This window comes from Lygodium microphyllum, chromosome 23, assembly GCF_053477565.2.
Source record: "Lygodium microphyllum isolate KBCC chromosome 23, Lygodium_microphyllum_v1.1.10, whole genome shotgun sequence".
In the NCBI taxonomy this organism is placed as follows: domain Eukaryota; kingdom Viridiplantae; phylum Streptophyta; class Polypodiopsida; order Schizaeales; family Lygodiaceae; genus Lygodium; species Lygodium microphyllum.
Window position 1 is genome coordinate 3,807,788 of NC_141157.1, and position 12,231 is coordinate 3,820,018.

The window sequence follows — 12,231 nt, forward strand, 5'->3', positions numbered from 1 at the left end:
AAAACTTACAAGTTGGATTTAATAAATATTTGATTGATTACTTAAACATTGCAATCAAAAAATCGTCAATGCATGCATTTAATCAAAGCTACAACAAAGCACATACTAAAGAAGATGTGATTCCATTGGTTAGTGAATCATGGATAGATAACCCTACCAATTTAACTATGGCCATAGAGAGCAACATAGATGGAAGCCTTAGGGCTAATAAGGATTCATTGAGCATCCAAGCTTATAGGATAGCAACCTAGGCCACCTTGGAACTTCTCATCTTAAGGGGCACCCATACCCACAAGGTGAGATAGAAACCCTCAAGGATGTGAATAAATTATCGTTTTGGATGCGAGAAGTTTGAGAACAACATCAAGGAGGCCAAGAAAGGAAAAATATGACCTTCAAAATGTTTACCCCCTTCTAGTGACACTATCAAATGTTTCAGATGCCTTCAAAGTAGGCTAGGGCTCAAGCCACAAGAATGAACAATGCCTAAACTAGGACAAAGTTCCTTGGCAACAAAATCATCTCAAGATTTTATTGCCATATAAAATGGGTAGGTGACCAAGGAAAGCACTCTAAAATCTAGTAACTTGGCATCTCTTGACAAGCTCTATCCATGGATCCCATAGAGTTTTCTAGTCTCTACAATTTCTGAGATGCTACTTTATAACTACCCTAACCTCCTAAAAGACTCTACCCATGAAGCCACCATTCATTGAGCCTCTTCAATCAATATATAAAACATGTTAGAGCTTTTTACTGTCTATAAACATTGAGATTCTACTTTGCTGCCACCCTAACCTCTAGCGAGGAAGTGGGCCATGCACATGAGGAGACTTGCATGCCCATATATGTGGGAGTTCGCAGAGACAACGTTCCCAAATACTAGCTCCACAACTAGAATAATCTTGATATCTCATACACAACTATCTCCATAACAAGGACAAGGGTACTATAATGATAAAGGTTCACTCTTCTTACACCAATATCATTTTAGATTAGGTCACATAACTAAGTATTCTTACCATGCTATAAAAGGAGAAGTTTGGGAAATATTGGCACAATAGCTTAGCCTATGGGCAATTGAAAAATATAAAGAGATGTTAATCTTGGAACAACCATACATGAGATTAGAAGGAAGGCTACAAAATTAGGAGCAAATAATGTATGTCCATGAAAGATTGAGAAGGTATTGAGAAGCAATCTTAGCAACCAATGGACTTTTGATATAAGAGGAGACTTGTACAAGATGTTGACTTTGTCACAAAATCTTGACTCTAACATTGATAATGCTACAATGAACACATAGTTGAGATGCAATATATACATAAAAGAGTTGTACTCACATTAGAACATTACACACAAAGCTCTATAAGTCCTAATGGCTTGAGAATTGGATATGACTGTAAGTATGTTAGAGGCATGACCAATGACTTTGAAAAATTTGGAACCAAGGTGTTTTTGGACCAAGAATGGGTTACATGATTGTTAATATGCTCCATGGATAATCAGTTCCTAGGAATTGGAACATGTGAATACTGAATTTTCAATCATCGATAGCCCATTTTCCTTCTATTTAGACAAATATACAAAGAGATAAATACCCTAGAACTAATTATGGCACATTGTCCTCTAACGAGCTAATGTTGGGAGCAATGAGAAGTTTGCGAAATTCTCACAATTTCATATACTCTTTAAAGGCATTCCTAGTTTATAAGGAGACTTGCAACAAACTACGACACATGTGAGAAATTTCCTCTAAGATGCTAATGTTGTCTAAATGGTCTTAGTCATGGTTAATAAGAGATGAGAAATAAGGAGAAGTTTGTGGAATTCTCACCATTTCATACTCTCTATAAAGGCATTCCTAGTTCATGTTAAGGAGTTCTACAAAAATCGAGGTGAAGGCCATAAAGGTAGTTAGATAATAAGAAGAGCACATATGGTTTTGGGATATTTTCAAATCAAAGGGTTCTAAAGCACATCCATCAAAAATAATTATAGAAGAGGAACGTAGAGAAAATTGAAGGCAAAAAAGGCTACAAGAAAGAACCATAAAGGAGATTATAAGATCAAGACCTTCATCCCATGCTTCAAAATACAACTATGAAAAATTATTTGTTTCAACATGTCAAAAGGTCTTGATCTTATAAAGGAGATTATAAGATCAAGACCTTTATGCCATGCTTGAAAATACAACTATGAAAATTTATTTGTTTCAACATGTCCAAAGAGCCTATGATAGAGACACCCCAATGACTTGTCATGTCATGAAAGGGAACCTCTAGTACGCATAGTGTAACATTGATAGTTGGCATGCATTCAAATTTACCCTCCTCTTTCAGTCGTAAGAAGAAATCTCTCTATTTCTTGCTAATTTGTTTCCTTCGCATTCCCAACAAAAAAACTTAAGCTAAGAAACTAATCCATAAAGCAAGAAGAGAATCAAGTTCTTAGGTAACACTTGCTTGAAGATAGGATTTGTGATCAAGCAAAATGGCCAAGAAAAAAGTTCTCATCAGGCTCTCCCTAAGATGTAATGAAGACTACACTGAACATTGTCATATAAGGTCATATGACTATATATAGAGTTGAGCCATAAGCCCTTCTAAGCCTTATTTCCTAGCATATGGCTCAAAGGCTCTCATGCACAATAGTGCCAAGCCTTTGATCATGAGGCCATAAAAGGGCAAGTGAAATATACCTCCACATGCACGGGTATAAGCTCACCAAGCTAGATAAAGCACATTTAAGGCCTACATTAATCGAAACCTACGTAAGAAGGAAATTCAGTAAGATCATATAAGGTCATATGACTTTATATAAAGTTGAAGCCTTGGTTCTTAGCATATGGCTCAAAGGCTCTCATCCCCCATAGTGCCAAGCCTTTGACCATAAGGCCCTAAAAGGGCAAGCAAAATATCCCTCCACATGGGTGGATGTAAGCTCAGCAAGCTAGATGAAGCACATTTAAGGGCTACATTGATTGAAACCTTCGCAATAAGGAAATTTAGTAAGATCGTATAAGGTTATGCAACTATATATAAAGTTGAGCCATAAACCCTTCTAGGCCTTGTTTCTTAGCATATGGCTCAAAGGCTCTCATGCCCACTGCATGGTATGTTGTTCACTCTAGTTGTACATACAAATATTGTAAGTGCCCAACAAATTATTCACCATGGAACACCTTAGAATTCTTGAGCATATTCAATACTCCTAACTAAAAACATACATTTCATTATATACTGATATTGCCATTATTACGTAGACTCGCATTTTCCAATCTTAAAAATGACTCATAGATAGATGTACTACTCAATATCCAAATAGGATGTTTCATCAATTACCCCACTACTGTTGTGATGATTAAAATTTCTCCATTTAACAATATATGAAAATCCCGCCTTCAAATTTTGAAATTTACCTCTAAAACTAAAATTAAGAGGTGAGAGCTCTGGAGCGACTAGAACGGAACATGGCAAGCATCTAGCAACTTTTGCTGAAATTCGTGGTGGGAAGATCGCCATTTGACTTATTGATAAACAAATGGCACGCACGAGTGACAAACAAATCATCCGTGCTTTACTCATTCAACTATAAAGGCATTTCCAATAAAAAGGAGCTCAGCAACTTTTTTATTAAATTTCCAGATGTCATTCATTCAAAGAGCTCGAGTACAAATGGAAGCTACAAAAGCTTGCTACGCATCATCATGACTTCGCTCAGAAAGCCAGGGAAATACGGCCGGTGAACTTGGCAAGCGGGCTGTAAGAACCTCCACCCCTGTATCTGTGACCTGCAAAAACTTACAAGTAAATCAGAAACACGGGAGTGTTACAAAAACTTGGTATACAGGTCAGGTAGGAATTTCACAAAGACTGGTGCAGGCTTTGTCGCAGTGTATTCGTTCAAAATCAAGGATGTATTAACAGAGGTGCAGTTGTATTACAAACCACCGGGAGATTGAATTAGATACTCACAACATAAAGCAAAGGTGTACATGCCTAGAAATAGGAGCACATCACAGAGTTCTCCAAGCTGTGAAGCAGTGCAGTCATTCGACGTGCTAAAACAAAACATGTGAGTCAAATTTAAAAAATGTATTAACATGTGCAAAAGACACAGGAGTCTGGTTGAAGCTCACATCTGCTGTCCAGTAAACGACAAAAAAGACGCACGACACCTTAATAATGGTAGTGCATTTTTAAGTACTAGAGACATGAGCATGAACTGCTATTTGTTTCTCATGCTCTTTCCATCATCATGCAAACAAACAAGAAAGCAGCTGCCTCACGCACAAGCTCTCAAGAACCATTGCGTACATATGTGAGAACAAAGGATAAGCCTTCTGACCGTATTGTTTCTAAAGTGACTTTCCTCTGCTCTACAGAGATCAACAAATGCTAAAGTGTCTATTGATCGTCCTAGGGATCTGCCAATCCATCTCACCTTTGATAGGAAAGACAAGGTGTTCATTGTTCACTCCCTAGGATCGTCGATATCAAAAATCAGCTCATAAGCGAGGGGATAATCCCTCTACTTCCAAGTCTGATCATCAAGGGCAGAATGCATTTGCAGTGTTGACTGACTTTTTGGATGATGGGGTACTCAAGGCATTGGCAAAGAGAGTTAAATCCAGGCGGAAAAAGTTAAATTGCGGCAAAATCAACATCTATCTTGATCTTTTCTTGTTCATGCATATGAAGATTGCCGCTTGGAATGTGCCTAGAATTTGCTCTCGTAGCAAGCAGCATGACATGTAGCATGTTTTGCATGAAAACAAACGGAATGTATTACATGCTCTCAAGCATAAGAGTCATGGTCAAGCAAGGAACATTGTGGATTGCCATGGGTTTCACTTGTTTTATGCTGGGGGTCCTACAATGCATTACTCCAATGTGCTCATGGTTTTTCATGAGAAATTTCAGCTCGTGCTTGCTAAGAAATTAGAATAATGAGTTTGGCCGCTTCTTGGTGATCAAAATTTTGTTTCAAGGGGACGTTCTATGGCTGATTGGGCTCTATGCCCCAAATGATCCCCTATCTAGACATCATTTGAGGGATAGACAAAAAGCATTTTTGTCCCTCGGTAGACCAGGTTTCTTGATGGGGGATTTTAACATGTGCATTGATCCCTCACATTGTACTTCTAAACACTCGGTGATGAATGCACTTGAGTGTCATGCTTGGAATGATTTTGCTTTGGTCGTTCGTAAGCAAGACCTTTGGTCTTGGCTTCTTCTACCACTAGCCTCGGGATACACTTTTTATTCAGCACAAGATATAGCCACATGGTCTCAATTGGATCATCTATACATTATGCAGGAATATACTTTTTTTGTGGGGGATTTTGGAGATGCAAGTACTCCAACAATATGCCTTGCCCAATCGCTTTCCCCTGCAGTTTGAGATGCTTGAACAACCCATTGCTCCTTTTGCATAGTTTTTAGACAAGCTTCCTAACGCTTCAATTCATCTTACTCAAAACACCTAGTCATTAACGGTTATATGAGGCACTTGCTTGATGGATTCTTGCTCGACTTCTCATCTAAGGATAGTCACTCTTTTGAGCAATTGATCTATAATGTGCAAAGGGCTGCCCGGTAATATGGCATCTATCATGGCTCCCTCTCCTCTCCATCAGCATCATAACATATAAGAAGCATGGGGCATTCAATTTTCATGCCATCCATGTGAAGAAGGGCACAAAGAAGTTCAATTCCCACCATTGGACATTAAAGTATTGCAAAAAGCGCTACACTAGTGGTGCGACTTGACATCTCCAAAATCGTTCCAAGACGGGCTGGGACCAATTGCTCCATGCAAGGAAATCCCTAAAACATCGCGGATAAGATTCCCATCAAGATGAGATAGGGATCCACTAGATGAGGTGGAAGTGGCATAGTAGCACCAAGACCTGTGCCTACTCATGAGGAAACCTCAAGTATAGGCATATCTTCAACCAATGCAAGTGAGCCCTCTACCATTGGTGATGCCAGCTCCACATTCACATCCAAGTCTGGCAAAAGACAAAGATTGAAGGTTGATGCAGCACACGAGAGGCAATCCTCTCTCTCTCAAGCTCAGGGTCATGTGCATGGATTGGTTGCCTTTCTTAGAGAAAGACGACAACTTGCGGACATTGAGGTTGCATGCACAGTGATTGAGTGCAAGCTTGCACTCAGATGGCCCTGATGATAATAATAGTGATGCCTCACTCTAGGCCTTTCTCTTTTTTGTACCATTGTATCCACTCCTAAGTCCTACCTATGATCTACAATCCATGTATAATGTCTGTTGTTGAATGGCATGTTGCATAATTTTTTTAAAAACAAGTTTATTTCTTCGTACAAAAACTATACCGTATATTATAAAATCTTAAGGTACCATTTAGTACCAAACTTAATTCTACCACATTGTATCGTATCTTTCCTATCTAGCAACTATAGACTATTAGTTGGTTGCTTTTTCGTGCTATGTGCACTGATCATCACCCATGGGTCTTTATCGCCCATTTTTGCCTGGAGGACCAAGGACATGTGCATGGTAATACCAATTCAAGGCTCATATCAGCACATCCTAAACATTGATGCTCATTTCTCAACATCTTCCTTTTTCTAGTGACTCACTTGGTGTGCTTATAAAAACTTGTTCTTCAAAAGATGCACAGGTATCCAATAGAGAATCGCTTGGCTGCTAACTCTTTTCACATGGAATTGTTGGATGTGTCAAAGCTACTTTCTTGAAATGAAAAACATGAGACATCGTATATCTGAGCTTATCTACAACTTTTGATGGTTTTAATAGTGTATGTTGTGAAGAACACTCTATCTATAGGACCAAGCTTCTATCTAAAAGATAGTTTGAAAAAGCATGAGCACATGGTCATGCTTGAGAGAAGGATTCAACCTTTCTCGAAAGTTGAAAGTCCATGGTTTTTAGTGTGAAGGGGAAGGTTTATTTAACCTTGGAAAGAGATAAATGCAAGTTCAAAAGAGCTCAAGGAAGTGGAAGAAGTAGCTGCTGAAGACTCAAGTAAAGACTGGAGTGAAGTAACAGTAGTGAGCTATGAAAAGTCACTGTAGTGGCTCTAGTGATCTTTTATATCAGACACACATCTTGGGAGGGGTATTCAGAACCAAAGAAGGGTTATTGTGAGTGATTATTGAGTATTGTAGTGAGGAGATGATGTAATATGGAGAGAGAGAGAGAGAGAGAGAGAGAGAGAGAGAGAGAGAGAGTCAAAGATAGCCAATTCTATGACAGACAATGTATCTACCTGTTGTTGCTACCCCTTTGGTAAGGTAGGGTGTATTGACGCCTTTCCACGTAGCTAGGAGGCTTTTGAGGATCCCTCCCAGATGTCCTAACTTATGGGGACAAATTTTGATGATATTGCAACATAGGTGGTCCTTTTCCGCCCTTAATTCTGATCGTCCTTTGCAAGATAGGGATTTTGCAAGCCAACCTAATCTTGAAAAGGCTTCAACTACTCCGTGTATCATCTCATGATGAAATATCATCATTGGCTGGTCACTAAATCCAATGCTTCTTTGACGCTTGCATACTTTTAAGGCCTTGTGAAAAATGATTATGTTGGATTATAGTTGGCCACTAATATGTAGTCCCAAGTTATGGTGGACCCATATAGTGGGTTAAAGAAAAGATAAGTTGGCCCTATCCATCTATATCATCATCCACCACTCTATCAAATACCCCCATATTCCCTCTTCTTTCACTATGGTTTATAAGACAACAAACATGTAAATTCATTAAAGCCCTATCTCCTTGAGCTCTTCTTCCATTTCAAGAACAAGGACCAAGCCGTATTAATGTATTGCTAATCAATGATGTAAAAATGCTAATCTTCCCTCTTTCCACTCACATCTTGTAAAGAAGTCTCTTCTCATTATTACATAGTAGGTCATGCATGTGTATACGTACATGTGTTTATAATCTTGTGAGAGTAAGAACTACTTCTCCACACTCTCTAATTGATTGTAACTAAGCTCTTCCCTAAAAGACTTGGGTTAAGCAAAAATAAATTCTTTTTGGGGAGGGGGAGGGGGAGTGGAGGGGACGACAGGATCTCCATCATCTCCATTACTTTTATATTTCCATGGATGTAGATTGTCATATTCAATGTTAATTATTTGTTCTCTCCATTTCTTGAAAGATCAAAACTTAAAAGTAAACGAATACTACAATTGTTGAATACACTATATCATTCGAGCATTTACAATGATATCAAGAGCTTTGGTTCGATCCTCACCCCGATATTAGTAATGCTCACAGTTATAAATCTCTTTGTTTTTAGTCTTGGCTGCCCCATCATTGCATGCATGCCCGACTATCCAAAACCTATTGGATTGGCACTAGCAAAATGGCCTTCATTTGGGATATCCAATCCCACTAATAGCATTTTCTTTTGCTCATCCCCAATCTTTGATGCATCTTTAGGCTGCGGTAGCTACCCTTTGGAAGCTTCTTGCTGCCCAAAGGCCTTTGAAGATGACATCTTCTTCTTGCCCTTGTCCTTTTTGGGGGAATTCAAAGATCTTTGAAACTGTGGAGATCTTTGGCCAATTGAACAAATATGTTTATCACTGCCTTCAACCAGACCCTTGAATAGATCAAGGTATTATTTACCTCTTGGCCGGTTATTAGCATCTTGTGACCTAGAAGGACATCCTTCTTGGTCAATAACCACATTTTCTCCTTATTGTCCATGTTGTCAGCTTATTTCAAGATTAGGCATTGCATTTTTCCCTTCATTATGTGCATTTTGAGAATGAGATGCATCATCACTGCTTGATCCCATCTCATTGTAAGAACACATGGTTGTTGTAATTGGTCAATTGAATACATTTTCAACATTGGAGTAACGCTTCTGACCTTCAATCAAGTGCCTCGGGCCCACCAAGTCAAGGGGTTTAATGGTGTCCCGGTAATGGAACCATGAAACCAACCTTCCTCCTCGAAGAGAGTGGTAATAACCTGATTTAGCAATAATTACAGAAAGCAAATAAATCACATAAACTAAAATGTACACTTTACCACTCTAATCTTGGAAAATGGACAACCTGTTGGCTCCAAATCGAGCGCCCCTTGTAGTATTTCTTTATCTTCAATTGCAAATGGATGGAGTATAACTGAGATTCACCAATCTCCTCCGCTAATCCAAGTGCCTCTTGCTATCACAAATGACCAACAAATCTCCAAACCAATTTGCCCCTTGGTTTACTTAGGAATTCACCTTCACCCTACTTCTTACGAGACAAATACAATCCCAAATTTGATATTGGCTAGCTGGCCTGAATCCCCCTGAAATTCTTCAATTTCAACTAATAGAATTCAAGTCCTAGGCCTCAATTCTAGCATGCATCCCAAGGTAGCTATCAAGCCCTAATTTCTATTATAAATTAGAGTTTAGAGCAAAGATTAATCGAAATCTCTACCTCTAATGACTCAAATGGTTGGATTCAACTAAGATAACCTCAGAGAGCGCTAGAGAATAAGAGAGAATGCGAGAGAGAGAGAGAGAGAGAGAGAGAGAGAGAGAGAGAGAGAGAGAATTTAGACTTCCATCACAAGAAAATGAAAGCAATCAATTACTGCCCTTTTTAGATAGCCATGAAAGCTATCTCCTTATGAAACATCCCAAATATGATGTTGGCTTGCTAGAACAACCCTCAAACCACTATCACCTACAGCTATAGTCCCTTCTAGGTGTGTTACCAACTCCTTGTGCCACCGAGCAAAGAACCGATGGCAGGGGTTTTCTACATATATTTGACAAAAGAAACAATCACCATTGTAAATCCACCGCTTGGAGAGAGTAGAGACAAGAGGAAGAGCACCAATCAACGTTCACTAAATGAAGACCTTAGATCTAGAAGGCATTTTGTTGTGCTAGCCTATCAGTTTTACAAATTTTCATCAAACTTGATCTTTGTGAAGACCGCAAGTGGTGTTGGTCGTCTGAATAATCTCGTACAAGCAAGTGGTATATCTGATTGACTGAAACAAAGCCCAAATGCAGCTGATCATTGCTCATCCAATCCTACCAAGGTGCCTCTTGATCCAAAAGGGGGAAGAGGCTCTATGACTTGCAAAGAGCTTGAAATGGAGTTCCACAATTATGATAGCCTCAAGGAATATAAAAGTAGCATCAAACTAATCAAAAGACATGACAGTCTCTCTCATGAGAACATGTATTTTTGAAACCTCACTTAATATGTGGATTAATTTTTAATCACATGGTTAAGTAAATGTTACACATGTGAGATGTTACAGGGGTTAGAATAAATTTACGAGCCCTCGACCCAAGGAAATCACAAGATGTCAAAGGCAAAATTTACTATAAGTTATGTCACACAAGTACTTGGTGGTCTCTAGTGCCAATTGTTGACCTAGGTCATTCATTTGACCATACGTGTCAATTGATGACACTAGAAAAGTGGTGTTTAGTAGTACTTAACGCCAATCAGATGATTAAAAATTATGTAGAGACACTAGGAATGGAAGTTGCCTAACCAATCAAATTATTTTTCTAGACACCGAAATAATTATTAGATTAATTTTTAATATTTGAAAATTAAAATTTAATATTTAATTATGAATAATGCTGAAAAAATCATTTGGAAAGATTGCCACTTGGCAAAAATACCCATGCAAGACTAAAAAATGTCTCTAAAGACTGGAGAGATGCATTTTTAGTGCATTAAGCTTGCAAGAGAAAGGGAGGAATGCTCCTGGTCTAATTTGCAGCCATTGCAGGACCTTCTGAGGCAACCAATTGCAAGAGAAGACCAATCAACAGCAGGTGACATCATCTACAAGCTGTTGAGACAGGGCAGCAATAGTAAATGACTGATTTTCTTTAGTTCTTTGCAAAGAATGTCTGAATTTTCTCTCTCATCTCCCAGCCTTTCTACAATCTTGCTCGGAAGATTACAGCATTGAGATCACCAGTCTTTTAAGATTATAGAAAAAATTAGGGTTTAGCAGCAACCTCTGGAAACTTGCCAAAAATTGAAAGCTCCAAAACTTGGATTCATTAGGGCTGAAGCTATTTTCAGTAAAATTCAAGTGGAGGGACCAACAAACCAATGAATTTGAGGTATTTTTCATCTCCATCAAAATGGGTGAAGGCCAATTGACTGCCCAAATCAAGGGGGAAATCAGATTGAAGACTTACTAGTCGTTTTGGACAACAAGGGGAGTTGGAATACCGAAAGGGATTGGGCGAATCCCATTGTATATCAACTTCTTCTTCAATTAAGTTAAAGAAATACTGAAAGGGGTGCCAGTTTTTGGGCCAACAAGGTATCCATTATCCAAGATTGTAAGTTAATTTGTATTTCTCAGTTTTGTAATAAATGTTACTATTGTAACTAAGTTGTAATTAGGGAATAACCACTCATCAACAGAAGGAAGGTTGGTTTCATAATATTAACTTAATAATTAATAATTATGGATAATCCTAGAAAAACCATTTGGGAAGGCTACCACTTGTCAAAAGTGCCCATGCAAGACTGAAAAACGTCTTTAGAGGCTCAAGAGAGGCATTTTAATGCATTCAACTTGCAAAAGAGAGGGAGAAGATGCTGTTGGTTTGATTTGCAGCCATCTGAGAACCTTTAAAGGTAGCCAAGGGCAAGAGAAGACCAATCAACAGCCGGTGACAGCATCTACAAGCTATTGAGACAAGGCAATAGTAGTAAATGACTGATTTTCTTCATTTCTTCACAAAAAAAGCTTGAATTTTCTCTCTCCTCAGCATTCTCTCTCATCTCTTAACCTTTCTATAGCCTAGCTCCGAAGATTACACCATTGAGATCACCATAGGTAGAGAAATTTCAGATTTTCCTACTGTAAACCCTAATTTGCAACAAACTTTAGGGTTTAGCAATAGCCTCGAGAAGCGTGCCAAAAATTGAAAGCTCCAAGACTTGGATTCAACAAGGCTGAAGCTGTTTTTAGTCAATTTCAAGTGCAAGGACCAACAAATCAATGAGTTTGGAGCATTTTCCATCTCCATCAAAGAGGGTAAAGGCCAATTGACTGCCCGAATCAAGAGGCAAATCAGATTGAATACTTATTGGTCATTTTGGAAAACAAGTTGGAATACCAAAAGGGCTTGGGAGAATCCCATTGTACATCAACTTCTTTTGAATCAAGTGAAAGAAATACCAAAAGAGGCGGCAGTTTTGTGGCCGATAAGGTGTCCAT

At 38.6% G+C, this 12,231-nt stretch overlaps 1 protein-coding gene across 3 annotated transcripts in view; it reads right to left on the reverse strand.

Annotated features, from left to right (window-relative positions):
• Window positions 1–3,328: 3,328 nt before the first annotated feature.
• The window catches only part of LOC148015818 (methionine aminopeptidase 1A-like), an 82,239-nt gene continuing 73,336 nt past the window's right edge, over window positions 3,329–12,231 (reverse strand). Inside the window, exon 16 of one of the 3 annotated variants that reach the window (XM_087663567.1) lies at window positions 3,329–3,793. In XM_087663567.1, coding sequence (XP_087519693.1) covers window positions 3,720–3,793 — 74 coding nt within the window. In that variant the 3' untranslated portion in view covers window positions 3,329–3,719. The remainder of the gene's footprint in view (window positions 3,794–12,231) is intronic. The other 2 variants (XM_087663566.1, XM_087663565.1) reach the window with 2 other exon arrangements.